At 37.5% G+C, this 25,918-nt stretch overlaps 1 protein-coding gene across 2 annotated transcripts in view; it reads right to left on the reverse strand.

Moving 5' to 3' along the window:
- THSD4 (thrombospondin type 1 domain containing 4) overlaps positions 1–25,918 on the reverse strand; it is a 278,723-nt gene that overhangs the window by 22,959 nt on the left and 229,846 nt on the right. For both annotated transcript variants that reach the window (XM_030497701.1, XM_030497702.1), the window contains 5 exons: positions 12,431–12,606; positions 8,548–8,644; positions 7,409–7,651; positions 4,092–4,221; positions 2,187–2,391 (listed from right to left, as the gene is read on the reverse strand). In XM_030497701.1, coding sequence (XP_030353561.1) covers positions 2,187–2,391; positions 4,092–4,221; positions 7,409–7,651; positions 8,548–8,644; positions 12,431–12,606 — 851 coding nt within the window. The remainder of the gene's footprint in view (positions 1–2,186; positions 2,392–4,091; positions 4,222–7,408; positions 7,652–8,547; positions 8,645–12,430; positions 12,607–25,918) is intronic.

The following is a 25,918-nucleotide window of genomic DNA, read 5'->3' on the forward strand; positions in this document are numbered from 1 at the left end:
CTTCAACAGGCCATGCTGCACCTTATCAAAATAAACTGCTGGTATTTGAATCGCAGGCTGACATAGTCTGCATAATTTTGATCTTAATATAAAAGCAGATATGAAGCAAGGGAAATGCAAAGAAACAGAACTTCTGAATCCCTCTTACAAGTATAGGCTTCCTTCTCCTGCTCTCTTGTCTTCAACCTCAGAGAGTGCTAAGAGCTATTGGTATCTCTGCCTGATGATGTGAAGCAAACAGCTCATGAAGCAAGATGGGAACATAATTTTCTGCTGTGTACGCATGAAATGTTTTGCTGAGTCCTGTAAACACTCTAGAATTACAGAGAAAAATCACTGGGAATTTAAAGATTAAAGACTGCAGTACCTGCATACAAAGGTACCTAAAAGAGCTACGAAAGGCAGCCTCATTGTTTTTATCTTGCTTTTGAATGCTTAATCATATCTACTATATTTATGTGTTGAAGTTCTTTATCATGTAAAATATATTCTCTACAGCAAGATACCTCACAGACTTCATCCTCAGACTGCAGTTATTGCCTCAACTGTTCACTTCAGAACACTGGCCAAAACACAGACTAGATGTGTGAGGTCATTAAATAGCAAAATACTAATCAGAACAAATACTCCACTTTATGTCATAAACTGAGCAATTTGTCCAGACTTAGTCTTGAAGTCTAGTCTGCCAAGTTGAAAATTACCACAATGCCATCTTTTTCTAATCAGATTTAGATCAAAGTTTTTGACATTTGTATGTCAGAAAAATAGTAAGCACATTAAAATCTTAAGATGGGCTTACTTTTAAGATCACAAACCTGTCTCTGAAGTGAAAACCTGACTGTACTTCAGTAAGCACAAACACAAATCAATGTTCTATTGAAACCAGTCTGCAAACTCAGATGCTCCTATCTTTATGATGGAACCTCATGCTAAGAACTTTAATTTTAATACCAGCAGGAAATTAATCACATCACTTTATTGGAATTACACTTACATTCAACCAGCTTCAATTTCTAAAGCATTTGTTTAGTTTGATTCACCATATGCAATAAACCTCTAAAGGTTCTGTAGACTGAAATACTTCTCAGAACGCAACACCACACAAAACCAGCTCCCTTTTCTCATCATCCACATGATCAAAACTCTACTGTCCTTTAACTCCAGATGGTTTTTAATTCATCATTAATAATGAATTAACCAACCAACATATCTTTACCTTCATCTATCTAGGTATTTCTATTTTTTAATCAGGAATATATCAACATATCAAAGATACTTCATGACCAGGAAGTTAACAATGCCACCATACTATGAGGGAGGACCCACTATAAAGCCAAAGTCTGCTGCATGGCTCTTTAGCCTACTGTAACTGGGTGGAAGGAAAACTGTGTTGCTACTGCCAGTGGACAACATACTGCATGCTGTGACATGCATTCGAGCAAAGGCTGGGGGAATTAGGAGCAAGGAAGCACTTCAGTAGAATAGAAAAAGAAGGTTGAGGTTTAGGGTTTAAGCTGGAATTTTTTATGGTCTATCCACCCACACAATTCGAGTCAATTTTTTCATGGCTACCTGAGATTTGTTTATCACTACACCTAACATACCAGGATATTTTCTCTTTCACACAATGGCCATGAAAGTATCTAGGATGGTTGTCAGGTTGGCTAATCTTTTTCTTAGCAACCAGGAAAATAAAAGCTCAAAACCGTACTGTCCACATTTATCTGAAAGCCTTGCCATAGCCTCAAAACAACTACAGTAACAGCAGCTACTGACACTATCCTTAACACACATGTAAGGTTAAATAACTCCTGAAGCTAAACTCTACATGCTGTGACAAAGAGCAGTAAATTTGCCACCACAGGCAAACCTATCAGGACTCTCCCAGCTCTACTTTGTATAGCACTCAAAAAAACCCCACATTGCTCAGAAGGATTGTGTACTTCTGAATACACACATCCAGGTGTTTTGTTCTATTCAATCACCCTTTTTCTGCTTCTTTCTGGTTATGAACTGAACTTTTCTGGTCATCATCTAGCAGGGTTTTCTTGAACTAACATTCACTTATTTCCAAGGCTTTTCACATTCCACTTCCCTATTTTAAACCAAAACAAATTTCGTGTTTGATCAGGATGCCTGGAAAAAGTTCTGAGGTTTTACACCACGAATTTATCAGTCATACTTACTGAAGTCCACTCTGTCCTAATCTGCCATTCACTGCAAATCTTCAGCTGGCAAGTGCTGGTTGTCTCTGGTTTCTCCAGGTGATGACAGCGGTATTGCTGAACTGTCAAGGTACGATTGGCATACATTTGCCGGCATAAGATCTGTCGATGCTGCATACCAAGGCCACATGTTTTGCTGCACTCAGACCACTCCCCTATATCCCAGCTAAAGGAAAAAAAAAAAAAAACCAAAAAGGGAAAAAAAAAGTAGAGAGACATTTTTTCAGTAAAGATGTCTCTAATACTAATTTTAACAGAACTCAATTGACATGATTCTGATGCTGGTATAGAATCTTACAAAAGAACACTTAAGCCTCTGTATGAACAACCATCCTTTTTGAAGACAACGTTACATACTTGTAACTAATCTACCTGTAATAATAAGCATGCATACAGATTGCACAATTCATGGTTTCAAGACATACTACAAACATTAATTAAGCCACGAATAGCTGTTTCTTTTTTTAAAGACTATTATCTAGGCATTGATTCATCAGTAAAACTGAAATAGCAAATGGTAAGCAATGAATAAATACATTTAATTTTAGAGATGAAAAGAATCCCTTAGATATATTCTTCTCATTCCAAGATTTCACTGTATTTATTTAATCACTTTTGTACAAACATGTCATTTTCTCCTCTCACTTTTCATTTCAAGCATGAGGACATACACAAATAAGGAAAGCATCTGAACTGTTCACACATTTCAGAACTCTTCTGGAGAGCAAGCAAAATCTCTGTACTCTTTTAAATAAATATTTACATATCTTTGATTATATTCTTGATATTATCCTCTGTAAACAAATCAAGCTGAATTGATATGAGTTACTAGAAAGAAAAAGGTGAGAAAAATGGTTGGTGAGAGAAGATGTCTCCAAGTAAATGGCTTCAGAAATTCCTGAGTATCTAATATGCACTAGGAAATTGCTTGTCAGGCATCTCTAACACTGTAACAGCACTTAACACCGTTAGAAACTTCCATGGGATAAGGAGTGGCCAACTTGCTGCTCAGAAAAGAACTGAAGAATGTAACCACAAGAGAGATGGAACATGCAGCTGCTGACCTGAAATAAAGTAGCTATAATGGCAACTGGGTTTAACCCTTTGCTTTTCTTGGTATACCCCCTGGATGAATTGACCTTTTTTTTTTCCTGTTTAAAAGAAGTTGCCCAGCCAATTCTAAGTCACAGTCTCCTGATGGCAAGTGTCTTTTCAGAAGGAAATCACACATGAGGTGGTTGTATTAGTGTGCTGGAAACAAGGACGACCACTTCAGAGTCCAGTCTTCAAGCTGAAGGACCACTGAATTCCAGGAAAGAGAGGTGATGTTTCTGAGAGTGCCATTGTGAGCAGTATCAGCCTAATCTCATCTTTAAATATGATACTATATTTACTACAGTACACTGATCCAATGTGGAGTGTCATATTTGGCGGAGGGGTTGGACCAGATGACCTCCAGAGGTCCCTTCCAACCTCAACTATTCTGTGATCCTGTGTGATCCTATGATATAACTTACAGAGCTGCTCCTTTAGACAGGTATATGAGGACCCCTGCCACTTGAAAAGAAACATACCCATGGAGAGACCCTGTATATTGTGTATGCCCGAACAATCACACCAGTTTTAAGAAATTACTACAGAGCCACTTGTTGCCAACTTCCCTTTTGTCTTCTCTGAATGCTATTGATCCCTGTGAAGGGGAAGAAGGCTACCAACAACTAAGGAAAAAATATCCACTACACTTTAGGACACAAATGCATAGCACTTAAAAGTTCAAAATAATTTTCTACTCAGAATAGCCTCTTTTGCATGCAAAACCTCAATGACATTGTCTTATTTCACTTGATGTAAACTGTAGTATCTTACAAAGCTGGACATGGGAAGAGGTTGCAGGCTTCCTCTTCTGGAATGGGTTTGGTACTGCTGTCACAGTAACTCTCAGATACCTCCTCATGAGTGATTCTGTTGACGCAGTGGAAAACTGGGTACTGTGACCCTGAAATGAAGAAGAAAATTAAGTGATGCATTGCAAAAGACTCTGCAGTCATAACAGTAGCACTCAACACTGATGCAGAAAGGAAAAGCATAACCGAACAGGAAATATAGACTAAGATTTTATCCAAAATTTCCAAATGTGAGAGCTGAATACTGTTTACATTGCAGTATTAAGGGAAGTCCTTTAGTATATAGAAAGTACAGCACAGCATTGTTGGAAAGGGTGAGAAAACATGCTCCTGTCTGCATGAGATCTTTATACTGCAGAGAGTACAAACATTAAGTATTCAGGCAATTCAGGAAAAAAATTGCAGCCAAGCAGCCACAACACAGACTTGAGAGGAAGAAAACTGAGCAGTCATTCTGCTCTGCTTCTGGAGAGACTGAGAGTTACGTGGTATTATCCACTTTACCTGGTTTTTGAAAAGATAAAAAAAAGATAAGATAAAGTTTACAGGATAAAAACTATTGTAGACTAAAAAAAAAATCACTACTCTCCATATTTAATGTTCAGTCTTTAAACAATTTTCATGCTAAAGCAAAAAGACAGACCTCTACTTCTATTAATATTGCAAATTCACTACCCAAATGATGACAAAGAGCAAGGTGCTAACGTGCCTACTTGTATTCAGAAAGTGAAAAGTTAGAGTACATTATTAAGTTTCCCGACATGGGTGATCAAGGAGCCAACCAGGAAAGGTGCTCTGCTACACCTGATACATAAAAACAAGGCAGAAAAAGTCAGCAATGTGAAAATCAGGGCTAGCTTTGGCTACAGTGACCATAAAATGGTGTGTAGAGTTCAGGATTCTAAGAGGAGGGAACAGGGCAAAAAGGAGGACCACAACCCTGAATTTCAGAAGAGCAGACCCAAACCTCTTCGGAGAGCTGCTTAGAAGAATCCTGTGGGATAAAGCCATAGGGTAGGTCCAAGAGAGTCAGTTGATATACAAAGACCAAGAAAGGTCAAGAAAGGTCCATCTCAACAACTAAGAAATCAAGCAAAGGTGGCAGGAGGCCTGCATGGATAAGCAAGGAGCTCCTAACTAAACTTAGACATACAAAGGAAATACAAGAGATGTAAGCAGAGGCAGGTGATCCCAGAGGAGTACAGTGATGCTGCTTGTGCAGAGATGGGGTTAGGAAAAGCAAGGCCCACCTGGAGCTGAATCAGGCAAGGGATGTGAAAGGCAACTCTATAGTACATAAACAGCAAAAGAAAGACTTAAGAAAAAATGTATTTTTAGTTATTTTTAGACAGTAGTACAAAAGTACTACTGATTCTCTCTCTGCCATGTTTATACCATGTAAAGTGGCAGCAACCCCTCCTCTTCAATGTGATACAGTGGTGGCACAGGAAACCTCTATTGTAGGTTTTCTGACTTTCTTTCTCAGAATGAAATAAGCACAAGTGGAATACTATTTCAGCAAACAAGCAGATACACGGTTTACCTTTCTTCCTGCAAACTTTTCCTGGAATGATTTCCTTCTTAGATTAGAGGCATCAGCAATTCATACAGGCTTCTCACACCAAGATCACAAGGAATGTTCATACAGTCTCAACAGTGTCAGGATCCTGCTCTCAAGTTCCAGTTTCATTTGAATTTAATTTGATCAGATCATGCGTACGTTCTCCAAGTAATGGGAAGAGAGATACTCATTTTTGACAGTTCTCTTGCTAAATTTTATGGAGTAAATTTAAACTTATAGGAGGCTGAAAGACATCCTTTGAATTCTGTTCTCCTGTAATTTTGCTATCGTCATTTTGACTCAGATTTTATTAATATCAGTGCCAATAGCTGAAAAAATGGCAAGAACTATGTTCAAATGTCCATAAGGTTGACATGAAATACAACCAAGAGTTCTATGATGTAAAGAAAGAACACATTTACCCTGATGTGTTCCTGCAACGGCATCATAAATTACCTGATTTGGATACTAAAATTCACCACATCTATGACAATCCAGAGACTCAGCAGGCATTATCACTGATTGCTGCTAAACAATAATCAGGTGCAATTAAGGATTCTGCCCATATGACTTGTATTTAGGACTCATAGTGTATTTAAATGCCAATCAAAATCATTCTGGATTACGTTCCCTCCTTTTCTCCACAAAAAGGCTGACTTCAAAAAGTCTTCTGACTTTTAGGGGCTGATTTTAGCTCTAATACTTTTGCAGTAATTTCTCCAGGGCAAAAAGTTTTCTCAGTATACTGGAAAGGAATTTCGCCTGGTATCAATATTGCCGGATTTTTTTTAGCTTTATCTGTAGCTATAACATGGACACTTATCTGGTCTTGGACCAAATACGCAGTGTCCTCTCAAACTAATTAGGAAGGAAATGTTCTGAATGTATATGAACAGGTGACAGACAGCTGAGTTCCCTCACTGGTATGTCTTTATTTCAAAGTTTGCAATTTTTTAGGTATGGTGATGGGTGGCTATGTATAGTACAAAATATTTCACTTTTACTATCACAAAAGCCTATTCTTCCAAACAATTGCTTGTGCTATGCAATATTGAATTCATGGTCATCGCAAATGTCTTATCGCAAAGATTACTCTGACAAGCTCAAACTAATGTATCCACCACATCTCAAAAGCTCACTAATTATCAGTCTCTTCCTGTCCCTCTTCCTTCCCACTTCTACCCCATGAAAACTCAGTTTTCTGAAGTTGTATTATTGCTGTTCCAGCAACATCAAATGAGGCAAAGATATGACTGATGAAATCCCTGTGAAACTTTCCCATAAAGATCAGAATACTGTTGACAAAAAAGCAAAAAGCACTGAGGGTGTATCAGACAAAGCTGGAGAGGCCAAATGGAAGGATAATGAATGCCAAAGAATGTTGAGGAAAGCAGCTGTGTATCAAGGGTGTGAGAGAGAGCAGCTTGCCATAAAATCCTGAAATATTTCCTTTCAGAGGCAAATGCCATATATTCCCTTTTCATTTCCATACTTTTTCAGATATTTAATTTTGTTGTTTCCTCTGATTTAAATATAAGCACACATAATAGTACTGATGTGTCTTTTGATTGTAAGATAACAGAAAACACCAGGGACAGCAATGCTTTGGGTATACAAGAGCTGTTGAATAGTCACGCTGCTTTTCCCATGCTTCTCTCCCATGCTGGAACCCTCCTGTGTGTCATCTATTTTCTGTGCATGGTGTATGAAGCACTCACCTTTCCCACAGGTAGTTGTGCACTCAGTTTTTCCAACCTGTTTCCAGTTGTGTTCTCGGTTTTGTCTTGGTGGTTGCACAGCAGGCACCTGGTTTTCTGGCTGATGAGAGGGAAATCTTCCTGGCTGAATAACTGGAAAAGTTCCAGCTGGCTGTCCAGTGAGAGTGTCTGTCTCCCTATGCAAATCCTCATCCTCATGATTTGTGCTTTCTGGCATTCCTAACTGACCATTCAAGGGCTCCCCTGACGATGGACAATAACAGAAAAATAAAATAATGAGCCTCACTTGCAAAGATCAGTCTATATTTTCATACACTAATAATCACAACTGAAGCATCATTAAACTTGAAAGCAGCATTAATCTGCAATGCAGAGACCTCCTAGCAGTGTCCTGCAAAGATTGTGTTCTTTTAAACTAAGATAACCAAGTCTCAGCTAGCAAATACATTAGAAACTGAAGAACCTCCAAACACACTGTAGAGTTAATGCAGCCAGTGTCAAAATTTCCCAAAGCCCTTTTTTTTGTCCCATGCTCTGTGTTCTGTGCCTCCCCATGTCACAGCACAGCTGCTCTGCATTAGGAACAAGGCAAGTCACAAACATTAAAAGTAGGACCAAACTCAATTGCATATTTTCTACTGTCCTTCAGAACTTTATACCAGTACACACAGCATGTATCCACAGCTCTGTCAGGAGCAGAAGCTGCCCAGATTCTAGCTTGGGAAGGCAACAGTTCTGTGTTTGATTCTCTCCAGTTGGGAAAGGAAACCAACTTTCAAAGGGCAAAGGGTTGTTTTAAATTATCTCAAACTCTGAAGAGAAAAATCATGTTCCATTTAAATTCTGAGACATGGTTACAACACTCCAGCTCATGCAAAGCCATGGTTAACATTTTGACAACAAATTTGTTACTGAAAGTAGAAATATATGACCAGATGCACTGCGACAGTATAAATAATCCCTGCCAGTATTAATTCACTGATGTTACCAAATCTATAAAGACTTCTCTTTCAATGGTAAAATTCCAGGCCTCTCCCACATCACTGGCACCATTTACAATTAATTTAATGATATGAATTTCTCCATTAGCTTGCTGGGTAACTAAATGTGTTTAACAATAGGAAATAGTAGCATTTTACCTGGCCTCCTGTGAGCAAGCAACTGAGGACTAATGACATTGTCTCCTGGAATGATATACTCATAGTGTATCCCTGGGTTAGGCTGCTGATGTATCATCTAAAAAGAAAACCAGCCATATATTCAGTTCTTCTACTTGTTATATTACTAATACTTAATTATGTACTTGAACTGATCAACTACGTAATGTTATTTATGATCGGTCAGGATAGAAACAATGATTAATGATGGTGTGTACCCCCACAAAGAAAAATAAATGAATAAATAGTAATAAATAAAGGTATTTGTTTCTGGGAAAAGTAAGGCCATGCAGGTTACCACATTTGCAAACTGAGCTAGCTTGTGATGGCAGACAAACTGCTTCTCTAAATCTTCTTTGAAAAATGTAAACCTGACGTGCCCTAGGCCAAGGTGCAGTTGTGGCTGCACCAGCCACAGCCTTGCCTCTCGCCAGCGTGGGAAGCAGAGGCCCACACACACCAGGCCTCAGCAGCAGAAGAGACAATCCTACAGTCACCAAAACATTCTCATGTAGAAAAACCTTAATAGGTCTGAGGAAATATAAGCAAGGAAGAAACAAAGCAGAGAAAAATAAATTCCACAGACCATAATCTACAAATCCAGCCAACTGCCTTTTTTAAGATTCATCAGTTGTACTCAAACAGAGCACATGCAGACAGCATATATGTGTTCTTCCACATGTAACACCTCTCAAAACTCACAAATGAAACTGTTCTTTCATCACCGTGCACCTACCCTCTCCACCATTCAATGGAGACTCAACAATCAACTAGCTAGAAGTTCTAACATTATGCAGCTCTTGCCATAAGCATTGCATAATAAAGATCAAGTGAACAGATCACAAAGACCCACATACTTGTTATAGAAGCTGAAGAGTGCTCAATACAACCCTCCTGTATCCTTCCAAGTTAATTTTCAACTGAATGAAGATGTAATATATGTGCAGACAGACTCTCTCACTGCTTTACAGCTAGCCACAACTCCTCTATCAAAGTGTTCTTTATGAAACACAGGCAGGAACCATAAGGTTTTCTCCTTTATATGTGAAAATGAAGCCGAGTGGTTTCAGAAAGCTGCTGCACAAGCCCATTTTAGCTGACATAAGCACGCCTCTGAAAGTCAGTGTCACTTCTTGTGTGCTTGTTAAGCAGTTAGGTAAAATAAGACCTGTGCAATATATGACTTTATAAAAGCTTTTAAAAACTGTCAGCAGCACACTTCATACCCAACTGGCTTCTATTACATTGCTGCTGCTGCTCCTGAGGGCCTGAGCATACTCGCACTAGAAATACAGGGGTGCCATGAGCCGCTAATTTCACCACTTTAGCTTTGATCACTTCAGTACTGCTTCTACTGACTGCTGCTTTAAAAGTCTTGAACTCTTTGTGGGGATTGGTCTGGTAGAAGCCCCAGCTTACACCAAACAAAACAAACACCAGAGCTTGCACCAGCTCTTTGGTTCTGATAAACCATGGGCTGAAAAAAGTCATGCTATGCCAATGGCTTTATGACCCAGCAGAGCACATTTATACTTCAAGGTTTCACTAAATTCATCACACCAATTAACACCAACTAGGGATTCAGACCTTTGTTTTCCCTTGTGTCAAAATCACTTTTTCCTTGCCAAATATAATAGCTATTCCTCTGAGCTCTGTCCCTCAGAGATCATTCACTTTTCTGAACCATCTAATAATGCACCGCCTGCAATATTTTTGTGGGGATTGGTCCTTCCCATGTTACTGTGTCATCCAAAAAACACACCCTCTTTGTGTTTGGTCCTAAGAGAACTGAGCACTGAGAAGATGACTTCAGCAGAAGAGTACCCCCATCACCACCTTCCAGAATCAGGACCCTGTTCTTTAGATGATTCCAGGAACAGCTTTCAAATGGTTCCCATGATTTTTCCATCACATTTCTCAAAACAATTGACAGGCACATATTAGAAGGAGCTTAACTGATTAAGCCCCTGTGAATGTATTGTCACAGCTTTCCTGCAGGAAAATACCTAGCTTTAAGTTAGTGGACCTAAGTCTTTGTAGCAATGTATACTTCACACTTGGACAAACTTGTATCTCTTTTTATCTTGCTAATTACAACCTGCTGTAACTTGGAGACTTTTTTCCTCTACATTTTTAGAGTGGAACACAGACAGCATGATCTCAGAAAAAAGGACCAGAAAGCCATTTGCAGTTCCTATCTGCAAATCTCTTCATTTTTCTACACAGAGCACAAAGATCATGGGTATAGATGAAAAGAGAATGACATGATTCAGGAACTGCAACAAAGCCTGAAAAAAGGACATCCATATCTGTGCAGCTACAAATTTCAAACGTGTAAAAGAGGCTGTCTCATACTGATGATTGATTTTCTTTCATCTAGCACTATCCATTTTTATCTTCCCACACTATCTTGAAAAAGACACTGAACTATCAGTTTATAAAGAAATTGTAGGATTCCTCATATCTGCAAGGAACATCTCAGATAAGAGTCCAGGCAAATTAGATGTGCATCCATAGCAGCAGTCACAGAGCAAAACTGACAAAGCGATGTATATGATGCCATATGATGTATATGATGCCAGCTTTCTTACATTCATTACGAAAGTGAAAAAAGAAGAGACTAAGCCTAAACCAAAACATTAAAAGCTGATAAATTTAAGCTTAAGGGATTTTTTTACTGTATTACTTTGGAAATATCTGTCTAATCCATTTCCTGACCCTTTTCTGTCCGGGTCATTACGTTATTAGGCATCGGTCAGCCGACAGTAAAAACTTAAGACCAAACCTCAGCTCACAGCATCCTATCCTACGCAACGACACATATATTTTAAAAACATGGAGTGTGCATTGCAGAATCTACAAGCCCAACTGTTTAATCTTCTAGGCTTTCGCCAGTCTTACATTGCAATCAATGAGGAATTACCCAAAAAGAAGTAATGTTTGCGTAATTACTCCATTGCTTTATTATGAGACCATATAGCAGATAGGAATAACTTTGCCAACATTTAACTTTTCCCAGCTAAGTAATCAGGGTAGTTACTATCTGCTTTTCTGTGAAATAACCCAGCACTTTTCTACCCTATAGTGCACTTAAGGGCAAAAAAGTCGTAGCTGAATGAAACAACCATTTCACCAGTTAACTTATATTTTTCAATGAATGGATTTTATCATGTGAAAGTGTATAATCTCAAAACACACCATTTATCTTTGAATAAGTTGCAATCAATTCCAGTTATATTTTTTATTTCAATATGATGTAGTAAAAACTCGTCCCATCTGAAGTAAACAGCTTTTTCAATATGATTCCCCCCTCTTAACCACAATTTATCTTCTCTCTTCCTTTCTCAAATGGCTGTTATCTATTGTCTCCTAGAACAGCTTCATATTAAAAACTGCACTGCTTCAAATCCCACATTCTATAGCTTTTTGCAATTATGGGTTTTTTTAAAGAACACCAAGATGGTATCACTCTGTGAGAGGCCTTGTCTGTTTTAGGAATTTGCTTCAGTTCACTGTAAAATTAAACTGCACCGAATTTTCTTGAGAAGGAAAGTACCTGGAGAAAATCCAATTCACGTTTCTATGCTTTATCTCTGTTTTACTGAACAAGTAAAATTGGTTTTAGTGGATCAGTAAAGTCTGAGAGAAAAGGGCTTCATCTTTATTTAGATTTTGTATGATCTGGAGCAAGATGGGAGCAACAGCAAGCCATAGTAAAGTATCAAAAATAATGTTTCAAAATTAAAGGAATGGAACAGTAACAAAGTATTGGTTCTGAATACGATTTTAGTGTTGCGTGTTAACAATGAATTGAACAATTTTTTTTTCCCCATCAGGAAGATTAATCTAAATACAGCAAACTTACATAGACATCAAGGACTTCATTCGTTGGACCATCTGCTAAAAACGACTCTCCTGCAGTGCTGGAGATTTCATTTGGGCGTTTATAAATGAACATTGTCCCACCACCTTCGTATCTCCCAGGTCGATCAATTGCCCAGTTTCCATTGATGATGGACCGTCCTGATCGACTCCGCAGTGCTGCAGAGGATGGGGACAGAAACACAAGGACTTTGATCAGAGGAAATCACCTTCACATACTAGTCCCTAATCAGATCCCCAAAGGTGCACTGTTATGTTCTCTGATGCCTGGGACAATGCTGTGTGGCTGTTGAAAAGAACAGAGTTATATTAGTAGTCATGCAGAGGAAAAAAACCCAAAATAAACAAATGAACCTTAGGAAATTTTGTCCTAACACTTTGTATGTTTATGCTGCAAGAAAAGAAAGAAAAATCAAAGATAGCTTGGAAAGCTTTTTCAGCAGTTTCTCATAGGCTATCATTTGACTCTCAGCCAGCCAGCAGCATACATTGAACACACATAGATGCTGAGGAACGCATTTTCACCCACTTCCTTCCCATTCCTATTTTGTGATTTAGATGGAACAAGAGACAGATACAGAAAATCAGTACCTTATACAACGCAGAAGCACCAAACAATTTTGGGACACATGAGTATCCTGGATTGCCAGATACTCCAGTTATTCTTCATGAAGCCATATGGCTACTCCCTCCATTTCCTTTTCAGCACACAACTTTTTTGCCATAATATCTGCAGAGCCCTGAGCCTGGTATGCAGGAGGGTTTGGAATGATGAGCTCTCTGAAAATGCCAGTAAGATCTCTTGCATAAAAAAAAGTGACTTTGCAAATCAGATACTAGCCAGGGAAGGATAAAATATGGGTTCAATATCCAGTTGTGCGGTGCATTCCCTTTGTCGTCATGGGCAAGTCACCAACTTTTAGGTGCCTCTGTTCCTTCTTGTTCCTACTTCCTTTATCTAGTGACTATAATTTTAATCCTTAAGGTCAGAAACTCCTGCCACATACATGTGCATAATTTTATACAATATTACAGGTGGATATTTTAAAATCTACTAATACGTTGAGGTAGAAACCTCATCAGACATTGTTTAAGTACTCAGAAAAGACATGACCTTCTCTCTAAATGCTGTACTCAAAGGTTTTCGATTTTATTACAAAAGAATTTGCTTTTAAATACAATTAAACCAAACAAAATCTACTAATACTCTTGGCTGTATATTGCTTGGCAATTTAATTTTTAATGCAAATTCAAGGTACGAGTTTTGAACTTACAAAAAATTAGGGCCAAGGAGCCAGTTATTCCAGAGACTGTTTCTTCTGTCACAGTAACTGCAATACTCAGTTAAAATGGTCTCAGTGTTGTACACAACTATTTATGCTGCTGGGAGAAGCTTAAAAAGCCTACATGCATGGCCGAAATGATGAGAAATTAAATTTATGCCATTGATTCCAAACACATTAGTGATTTTAAGTGCAATACTATTGCCACATTTCAGAAACTGTGTCAGTCACTTCCTTACTCTTCAAGTACCCTTTGTTGAATGAAAACTTTCTGTATTGAGAAAATTCTGTAGTTACAGGTAAAAATGCAGACAAATATAGATTAAAAATCAATTATTCCAATTCAAAACAAAAATTAAGGGAAAGTAATGAAAAAAAGGTCTGCAAATTCGAAAAGAATACTTTTTACATGATGTGTGTCTATAGGCCTACCAGCTTCAATCCAACAAGAAGCTGTTGAGGGGAGCACTTTAATAAGATTCAAGAAGGGATTGGACTGCTTTTGGGTTTGTTTTGTTTGTTTTTAATTAATAAAAGTAAATAGCTGCAAAGGAACATCCTGATATTGAAGATTTGAACTTCTATGTATAGTAGGTTAAGACTTACAACTTGAGCAGATTATTTTGTATATTTGCCAACTGCATATTCTTAAACTATCTTATCAAACACCTTACCGTTGGTCACTGTAAAATACAGGGAACTGGACAGACAGCAGTGGTTGCTGCTGACTAACAAACTATTTTTAATTTACTTAATATTGATGAAATTCCAGAGACTGTTTCTTCTGTCTTTTAGTTGTTAAAGTTGTTTATAGAAAACAACTTCATCAGGGTTTTTCATAAGTTTTGAAGATAGTACTCAGATACCATCATGCACTTATGCCTCTTGAAAGTCCTTACCATTGTTGTTCATTAAAGAAAAAGCAATGGTTCATTAGACAAAGTGGGTAACTTTATCAGTCTTCAAGCATCAGACAACTAGAATATTCTATTATGATCGTGATTTCAAGTCAGCTTGCATTAGTTTGCCTAATATGCAGAAACAGAGGTATGCAATACTAATATGTTCTCTAACTACTGCTAATAGATTTGAATTGCAGTTGTATGGGCTTTATTAATCATCCCTGCACTAAACTGATACAGTCACACCTTGAGAGAGGCTAAGGACTCAGCAACCTACTTTTTCAAAGTGAGGTAACAAATGATTCTCATAAGAACACATGTTCAATCTCTAAATTTAAAATACAAATTAGTTTAGTCTTTATTATTAGTATCCCAGATTGTGTAAGAAAAAATTTTAATAGGATCATTAAAAGAAAACAAGGTAGTAACTGAACAGAATGGGTATTAAACTAAATAAATTAATATAAAAGACTTTGTATTATTGCATTCCCTTCTTTCTTCACTGTAAAGATTTTTTTTTTTTTTAACCATTCTGGATACAATGTAAGATGTAGGAAGGTTATGGATTAAGGCAGTTGGCTACCATCAGTTCTGACTATATGACATAGAAGCCCATATTTTTGACAGTCTTTGCTTTCAAGGAAAGTAATACATAGGGCTGTCCCTCGACCACTGTCCCTGTAAAGGGCCTTGTAGGGTGAAATTTCAGACTTTTACTTCTGCCTGCTTCATCCTTGCAAAATACTCAGTGGATTTCAGTGGCTAGACACAGCTGCACCCACATAAACTCAGAAGGCATGAGTCGTGGTGGAGGACTTCCCACCTTTTTGGACTTCAGAAGGAACACAGAGTTTGCATTGCTACTCCCAAAAAAGCACTGGAAGAGCTGGCGTGTTCAAGAACCTGGTACATTTGGCTTGCAAGTGAAACAGAGCATTTAAGTGACGATGGCTCTGGATCAGATCCTGTAAAAATGTATTCACACATTTTGAAATTTTGTTTTACTTAATGCTACACATTTATTTTTCCCAGCAGCTATTGTACATCCACTTGTTTCCCAGCTCTCATTTTCTGACACCTTAACAAAACAGTCTCTGTACTGTAAACATTCATCGAAAAATATTTTATACAATATCAGCCATCAAAATGGCATCATCATTACTAATATAGGGCTGGGAGGGAAAAATATAGCTCATGTACTATTGGATACATTAAATACAAAATCCATTCACACTATTAACATGCTTTTTACACTCATTAAGTTTTAATTCAAACAACTGTGAAGTAAACGCTTCTGCAAAACTTGTTGGAGACTGGTTTTACATTGGTTTTTGAATATGGAACACTGTCTTAACTTTACGATCTGAGTATTTTTTCTTATATTGCTTATTAAGCTAATTATCAAGAGCTTAGAAAAAAAGAGAGCGAGCCAGCTAAGATTAAACTGTTGTTAATAATGAAGCTGTGGAAAGATGGCTATCTGAGAAACTGAGAGTCCATTAAACTTTCATTTCAAATCCATCATACGACAAGTCTGAAAGAGGCCTCCCCATAAAAAGGGAAAATGTGCCTCTTTTATGTTTTGATCACTCTGCAGCTACCACCTCAACTCTGCCCCCTGAAGAATTTTTATAGTGTTAATATTTTTAGTCAAAGCATGAAAGATTATGAAAAGCTTTACCGTTAATTCCTCATGAGGAATTCCTCATACAGTCTGTAGCTGATTTCATCTATCTTTCATTCTGGTATCAGCTTCTTAATTAAAACTGTGCTGTTTGCAGTGGCCCTCAGTAACGTTTTGCACTAGAGATATGGAATATTTCAGGATACAAACTCTGATCAGCATTTCTGCTTAACCTACAATTCTACAGCAAAATCTCAGTAGACCATACATCAAGATGTGTATTTCAAGTATCGGGAGTATTCATTTTCTCAGTTCACTTACAGCTCTCCTTTCAAAGATGTTCTGCAGGTCCTGTCTTCCTCCCCTACAACTCAGAAAAAATCAGCCAAAGATAATTTAAATAAAGGTAGTAAACTCTCAGTGCTTCAGAACTGTAAAACTTTCTCCAAAAGTACTTGAAGACAACTTCAGATACTTAAAAACCCAACACAAACCAACCACTATTCAGTATCACAAAACACAGCTTGCCTTCATGCCTGTCAGCCTTGCAGTATGGAATACACAATACATTTTAAATCAATGAAGAATATATAGACCACAATCTAGAGATACTGTAAGCCATAGCATACGGCTACTAGTACCTCTGATGCATAAAGAGAAAAAAACCCAAATGCCTAGAGACTTAATAATCTACAGTTTTAAAATAATGAAATATGTATTAGTTCAAATAGATTTGGCGAAATAACTCCTTTCCAAAGGCATAGATATTTGCTGATTATTAGAACACACCTTAGTTACAAAATATTTAAGACAAATTTGGCATACTTTTGAGAACTGAATTATGTATTATTTCCCTCTGACCTTTCGAATTCAAACTCCTATTGAGGTCATGGCAAAGCTCCCCCAGGACTCTGAGCTTAATGCAAGAAATATTAGTAAGGCTAAGAACCTTGTAATCAGCAAGAATCAAACGATCTTTAACAGTCTGATCCTACAAACCCCTTAGTCTAGAGCCAACTGAGGATATTAGAAAATGGTCAGCAGTTCACTGACTGGGCCCTAAATTAGCATCAGATTGTATACACTAAACCAGAAGAAAATATCTCTGCAGGTGGGATACCTTCATCTCTTGCACTCTATTTGGCTTCTTCACTGGCAACCAAGACAGGGTAAGGGTACAGATGTTGTATGACAAAAATGGGACATCTTCTAACTGCACATAGCTGAGACAAAGTGTTGCTGAACTTCAACCATTTTGGAAGTTCTAAGCCACTACTGATCACTTTAATAGTGTCAGAAAGAAGCGGACCAGAGAGTGGTACTCTCCACTGGGAACTACTATATGTCCTTACATAATTCTAATGCAGAAAAATACTTTCTAATACCAATTTTAGGACAAAAACCCCTTCACTATCCTGTAGTGCAGGGAAGACTACAAATGAACATAATACAAAAGCGTAATATGACTTTTCATGTGTTTTTTAGATCCCGACTGAAACTAGGAGTAAGCTGGATCCTGTGGTATTTCCAGTCTTTTTCAAATCCTAGGAACCAGAACCTTCTGCGCAAGTATCCAAATTTGAGATACTTATTCATACTTGGATCTGGGAAGCATCTGAAATGTTAGTTCTGTCTTTCTATACAGTTACCTTATTAATATAGACCCCTATCCTTACAAAACTTGATCATTTTTTTACCTAATAGGAATTAAAAAATCTACTTTTTAGACATCAAACATCTTTCCTTACAGATTTTAATAGCTTGGGCACATGCCTATTTCCCCCAAAAAATGTTGCATATTGTCCATGAACGAGTAGTAGTCATAACATTGCTGGTAAAGTATGACAGGTAGTCTTATTGCTAACAAGGGAATTCAAGCAATTGCTTAATAGTACAGAGTAGATAACAATGGACATAAAAATACAAGGTTTGCTATATTATTACAAGGAAATGGTAATTCAAGTGTACCATTATTTTCAAGCAAAGATTTATGCAGTTTTCTTTCTTATCTAAAATATTAACAGTAGATTTCAGATCAACATCATGTTCTTCAGCACAGTCCTTCACAAGGATTTTTTCTGATATTCTACTCAGGGAGTTATTATATCATATGAAAGAAATCCTGTGTCATATGAGAATCAATTTGAAACAGTAAATTGCATTAAACCAATTTTGCAAAGTTTGTCCTAAGGTTCTGCTTCAGCAGGTTTTATCCTTCCACAATGACACAGTCAAAAAAAGCCAGTACAAGAGATGCCTACTCTGCTCTTTAAGATTTAATTTACTGTTGTTTCAGCTGTGAGGGAACACACATCTTCTGGATACATTTTGTAATGATTACAAAAGCCATCCTTTTGGGTTTTAAATGTGATCTCGTAAATTTGTATCAATTTGAAGATTGCGCATGGAATCTTTAGTGTTGGAATGGAATTAGATTACCTAATGCCAAGTTAGAACAGGTGGATGAGAAATCGAGCTGATGGAAAATTTATCTTCAACCTGCACTAATGACTGTAAGCTGGCTTTTCTGAATCTGTAGTTTTCTACTGCAGATCTACATAGACACAACGAAACAATCCTCATTATTACTACACGAGTGTGCTGAAATCCAGTTCCTTCAGAGTTCATTATCTTTTGCCATTCATCTTGCTTGACCACTTTTCTACGATGCATCCAGGCTTAACAAAAATAGCATTGCCAGTTCTACTTCAGTTTCTGGGCAATTTCCTTTTCTGGATTTCATGCAATCACCAACCTCTGAAGGTTCTGAATGCAGTTGCTTCCAAGAACATGCTTAAAATAAATAACGTTTAAGACAGTTCTTTAAGGCCTCATCCTCCTTCTGTCTTTTCTATTTCATTTAACCACTTGATTTTGGTCCAAAATAATCTGACAGTATTTTAAATTACTTAAGATTCTCTGGAAATGTCCTCTACTTCTGATACATTTTTCTTTTGTGTTTGACCGTTACAAGCTAGTCCAATACCAATGAATTGATAAAGCTAAACTACAAATGCCTTTTGTGCTTCATTTGTCAGCTGTATGCTGTGATTGATCTACATTTCAATTCTGAATCATGTGCAGAGATGTCTCTTCTCCCAAGTAACAAGTGACAGGACAAGAGGTAATGGCCTCAAGCTATGCCAAGGGAGGTTTAGATTGGATATTAGGAAAAATTTCTTCATAGGGAGGGTGCTCAGGCATTGGAACAGGCTGCCCAGGGCAGTGGTGGAGTCACTGTCCCTGGAAGTGTCCAAAAACCTTGTAGACGAGGCCCTCAGTGACATGGTTTAGTGGTGGTCTTGGCAGTGCTGGGGTAATGGTTGGACTTGATGATCTTAAAGGTTTTTTCCAAACCGTTGATTCTATGATCCTATGGTGTGTCAGCAACTGCAGCATTGCATTCACAGAAGATAAATTATTGTCAACTTTTCCAATGGCTTGTAGCCTGGAGGAGACATGCTGTCTCCTAACTTTTCATTTCAGCTTTTCATACCAGCATTCTAAGCTCCCCTGCAGTCCACTGTTAAAAGCAGTCTAAGCCCAAACAACTGATTGCCCTTTCCTCACTAGATGGTAAAGCTCATCAACAAAACCAGACAAACCCAAAATTCCAAATACCATTACCTTGGCACAAAATGAAATGTACTGCTTTGGTGTCAGAAACTTATTACCTTTGGTTTGACTCTGAAAAACACAGATTAAATTTGAAATTTAATTGTGTCAAAATAAAAATGTGAAAATATTGTTTCACAAACATCTGCTGCTTTCCTGAAAGAGCAGTGAGTGGCTGTTTACACAGATGCATACGTAGTTTTCATCCTCCTTCAGATTTTTGTTGAACTTGCTATATTTTGACAGGTCTTTCCCAAGTTTCAATTATAATGGTAAGATCATTTTGGTCCACTGGTGTAATTGTCTTTTTTTCCCTCTCTATATATGAATTTATCACACCTCTAAAGCAGCAGCATGGGTGAAATTTCACAGTAAAATACTGCTGTCAATAAAATTCCTTTATTTCATCATAGTTTAAGATTGTCCTCAGAGAAAGAAATTTAATCTTGCTCAGAGCTATTCATGTGCCTGTTCTTGCAGATCATCTCAGTCAACAAATCCCACTACATGGGGATTCAAAAAAGTCCTGATTTTTTCCTACCTGCAAAAAGAAAATACTATTTACTTGCTTAAAGGTAAAGGTTTTACGATTAATCATTGCTAACAGGAACACCCTTTTTTTTTTGCCACTGCAAGGAACCATTTTCCTTTTGGAGTATTCATTAAACTGTTGCTCTCTAATTTTCCCCTGCTGATGCAGCTTTCTTTGCACTCAGTTATGCCCATTCCTTCTTTTGCTTCTGCCTCCAAAAGCCATGTTGATGCATCAGCACAAGGAAAATGCTGGGGCAGCAAAGCAGAACACACAATTAACTACTGCTGCAACAAATAATATGGGCTTTGAGAAACAAAACTAATCATATAGCCATCTGATCTATTCAGGCCCAGACACTGCAGCAGGTTCAAAGTCTCAACAGCTTTGATAAAATCCCCCAAGAAATTTCAGATTTAATCTGCATGTTACAGAAGGGCACACAGCTTAGCTTCTATCAGAAGAGGATGAAGTATTTCCCCACTGTATTTTTCAATACAGTCTTCCCTGATAGGTATTAATAATAGCCAACTGAAACAAAAATACATTAGCTAGTGAATCCTTCCTCTTTTGTTCTATCTTTTTGATGAGATGAGAAGCAAAAATGAAACACTCTCTGACTACAGTATTCTCACACTTGAACTTCTCAATACTCTGGCACATGCAAGTTACTACAGAATATGCATACAGTGATAGATGACATAATGTGACATTTGCAAAATGTGTGATTATATGGCATTCATTGTGCTTCAGTGACATTACTGCTCCCACACACATCATACTCAATCACACTGGGGAACAGTGTGCAACACAGACTCTAACCAGGGACCATCTGAAAACAGATATAAATAGTAGTGTTAATCAATCAGAGGATGTAGTTAGATCTTTTTACTCACCCAGCTGCTAGAATAAGACTGTAAATGCATTTCCATTTATGGGCTGGGACTTTTGAAATAGGGTCTTCATGAAGCAGATTAGATGATGCAAGTAAAAAGGTTAATTAAAGCGAATTTCAGCATTTTGGCAATTCTTCCACTGTAAGGCATAAGCACTCCTTATGAACTGCATCTTGGCCTTCATTTTCAGGTTTGTTTTTTTTCTCTGTTATTGCTTCCCTTATTATAATTGCTCTAATTAAAGGCCTTTTCCCATTTTTCAAATAGGTGCTTTTGAGTGATTGATGACTTTTAATATTATTATTCATAAGTACAGAATTAGTAACACATGACTTCCATGCTTTCCATAGGGAATAAGTTATGCAGAGGCAATACTCCCAAATGTTGAGATATGACTCTAAATAGCTTACCTGGATCATAAAATTAGTTTCTAAAGGCATTTATTGTAAGACGTACTAATATTTACTGGGAAAGCAAATGAAAGAGTAAGAGGCAACAACAAAGATGAAGTTCATCTTTATGCTACTGTTATGTTTATGAGGTCTCTAGCATAAAAAATAAACCTGCTTAGTCCTCTTCAGCATGACAGGCTTTATTAAAGTCAGGAAAGCATGGAGGCATTAATGGTGTGCTCTTCACTATACATGCAAATGTTGCTCTGTGTCAGGATATCAATAACCACTACCATGTTTAAAGACACAACTATCCAATTCTGCACCAAGGCTGTTTTGATTCTCAATTTGTATCAAAGTGTATGGACTGCAATGAGTAAGAGAATCCTGTAAGAAATGACATCACTCCTAAACAGAGTCATTGTATTTTATGAGTAGTATATTACAGCCCTCTATACTGGAGGGGAAGCAAGTGACAAGTTATCAACAGACCAGCACAGTGTTTGCCAGAGGTAAGAATCATTCCAACAATAACTGAAAATAAGCAGATTTCCCATTATTCTGTAAATGAGCTAAACTAAAAGGACTTACACAATTAATCTACACCATGACAGTGTACGATAAAGAACAATGAGCTTTCCATTTATTTTTACCTAGCCATTCTCTACAATTATATAGCTCAAATACATTTTATTAAGTACTATTAAAATAATCTATAAAAAGATTCTCTTCTAACTTGCACAGAAATTTCCCTTGAGTTGAAAGGGTAGGATGAAATGACTGAATTGCCAATTCCACTCAAGTCAGTGTAAATATTCTGCTGCTTTCAATGGTATATAATTTTACCATTGTTCAGGTTTGTCCTGAAAATACTGAAAAGGGAGAACAGAAGGGCTGGCACAAGAGTAGACTGAGTGAAATTAAGTGGGGAGAAGATAAAAGACAGCACTAAAACCCAGAGGAATAGAGTAAGAATGATGCGTGTCCTCTACCTGCAGAGAAACCACGTCAAATGTATATGCACAGTTGTACATGTACTATTCTGTTTTAGGAAATACAGCACCTCAAGGGAACTCTTGTGGTTCAGGACACAGGAATTGATCCACAGAATGTGACTCATAATTGGGGGGGGTTTCTACACAGAACTTCAAAAAGTCTTTTCACATTCTTATTTACACATCCGTCATTTCTTTCTTTTTAACTAAGGTTAAAGTTTCTAAATGGCAGTCTCAGAACTTCAGTTCTTTTAAGGTTTAATAGGAATTTCAGTCTTATCCCAATGAAAAAGCATGGCCTGAATTTTTAGCAACGTATTTACTACCATACCTCAACTAAGATCAGAAAATACTCTTCAGTGGCAATAGCTGTAAACCAACTATTTAGAAATAACAAATAATATTCAGGACTAGAGGTCTCAAGGAGGGATACATTTCCAACATAGCATGTGGTATTTTAGCTATGCAACTCCCACCGAACCTGCAGATTATAGTATTTGGCTTAGTTACATAATTTCAGTCAGAATCTGGTTCTTATATTTCAGGAGTTGATCGGACTGACTGCTAATGGCTCTGAACATGATAGCTGAGCCTTCTGGCACAGCTCAGCTGCACATTAGTTAGCCCAGCACAGAAACTCAGCACACATTTGGCGTAAATCCTAGGGGTGGATAAGTACAATTGAATTATCTTCTAATCTAGACACTACTTCAGCCAAAAGGGCCAGATTAGTGAAATGCAAATGTGCAAATACCCCACTCTTTCCTCCAGCTGGCATAACAAAAAATGTTCTCTACCTCCTCGCACTCCTGACAATTGCTAAGAACTGGAACAGTTGTAAGACAGCTAAGTTAAAACAGCAGACTGCGACATCTCTGCAGAAAAATAGCACTGTGTCTCCTGAGAATCCAAAGATGAAATAGAAAGAATTATAACTGCTCCCTTTGCTTGCTAAATAGCTTTAATTCCTCACAATGAAAAACTGGAGCTAATGAATATTCCTAAGCTGTTTCAAATTTGAAGTGGAATTTCTCAAGAGTTTTGGATGCACTGTGTGGTAAAGTTGAATGCTGTAACTCAAAACACACAGATCTGTGAGCTGCAAAGCACTGCTGGGTCCCCTAGCTTAGACATGAATTCCTCTGGCTGCATGTGTGTCATTCCCACTCTCTAGAGAGCTTTCAAACCTAGTGTCCGATTTCAGGCAAGTCTCAAATGCAGGATTTAAACAAATGCTGACAACAGGATAGACGAGAGATCTAAAAGCCTTCCCCGGCTGAAAAGCAGGTTGCAGCATGAGCCCGCAGCTCTCTACATTGCTTGGCCAGCCAGGATAGCTGCACATGCAGAGTTTAGAACCAGGGCCAATACACAAAGCAGACCTGCACAGGGCACTCACAGGGAGACTGAAGCTGCTAAACCAAAGAGAGATCAGGAGTTAAGAGATCAGAGGTTATTATGGGTAGAAGAACATTGGCTTTGGTTATTTAGTGGCCATTATGGTAAGGACGCAGGAGCTTTGACTAATTCAGTGGCTGTTACGGTAAGGACACAGGCCAGAAACTAAACCAGACAGACTTACTTCTACTGTTGATGTAAAGCCCTGAAAAACCATTCAATTCTTCACTTATTCTCTAATAAAAGCTGACAACAGCATAGTAAACCTTGGTCTTCAGCTTAAACCGACATTAATTTATTACAGATCTTACTGAGTATTTGGCTTTTAGCAAAGAAAAATAATATATGCACTAGTGAAAGGCTGTCTCCATTTACCTGAGAACACTTTGCCAGAAGATGAATCCCTGGCACAATAAGCTGGGTGGTCAGAGGAAAGCTGGAAAGTCAACTCAGCACTGGTATCCACTTTCTCATATATTATTTTCTGCCTATAAGGCTCAGGGCAGTCTCACACATGTTATTGTTTATGTCAGTCTGCACATTTAAACATAAAAAAGATGTTCTGGGACTGAACTGATTTGATATTTATTTGACAAAGCTATCAAACAATGTGAAACATATAACTGATACCTGGAGGTAAGCCCAGAAACCTACAGACATGACAAAAATGGAAATAATCTCATTTTATTGATGATTTTTACAGGTCCAAGGCCAACAAAGAAGATGACTGAATTATTTCATGAAAAGAAGCACAGGATTATCCCAAATACAAATCATTTCAGTGTGTCACTTCTCATTCTATTATTGTTCTTTATTCCCAAGCTACCTTTTAAGTTAATAGAATAAAAATTTTCTCTAATCAAACTTTTTCATGTAAACACAGAAAAAAAATCATGGATGTCCAAGTTGTGAGTCTATCCCCGGATCAGTAAATAAGTCTCGCTAATTAATGGCAGTATTTTGTCTGCAGCATAAATAAAACAGTGGATTCCAGATTCTGAATAGATAATAGAAGAAACTAAGTATCACTAGAACAAACTATATGATTATTTTGCCATCAGGAACTAAATTAAAGTTCTTCCAAGCACATGTAAGAAAGAATACATAAATAATACTTTCACAGGCTTCAGTATGACATATTTATCTGTCTTCTTTTAATCAGTCCCTGTTTCGGTGTTTCTAAGTTCACAGTCTATTTGATTAACAATTATTTTACTTCCAAACTGAATACACGGTTACACATGGTTGCATTATTTAAGGACCACAACTTCTAGGGAAAATATCTGACCATGAATTGCCAAAGTGAACTAAATATTAAAGATCCTTCTGGGTGATACTGATACACATGTATTCCAAGTCCAGTGAGTTTCAACGCTGCATGGTTTTCATTTATAATCCTATCAAAAATCCACATAATAACTTCAGTGGTTAACAGCATTTCCTGATTAACTTCAGTGAAGACAGAAATAAACCCCACCCTAAATACCAAAACACAAACTGGTGCCCTCTACAATTGCTTACTGTCAGATACAGTTTAGGATAATGGTGATCTGAGAGAGAAAGGAATTTTTGTTAATTCAGTAGAGAGATAAAATATTTTCCATTTTCATACTAGGATATATCTACAAATACCAATCATCTTATTTTGTTTTGCCTTTCCTTTCCGTTCATTTAATATGTCTTTCTCTTGCGTCTGTCTCACAGAAAATCTATTCCATGTGTTTGCAAGTATATCTTCTTTATAGGTATTATTACTATTATTATTATTATTGTTAGAGTTTAAAGCTTTTTATTCAAATCAGGTGTTACTACATATTGCTTTACTTCCCAAGCA

This window comes from Strigops habroptila, chromosome 9 (genome assembly GCF_004027225.2).
Source record: "Strigops habroptila isolate Jane chromosome 9, bStrHab1.2.pri, whole genome shotgun sequence".
NCBI classification, from domain to species: domain Eukaryota; kingdom Metazoa; phylum Chordata; class Aves; order Psittaciformes; family Psittacidae; genus Strigops; species Strigops habroptila.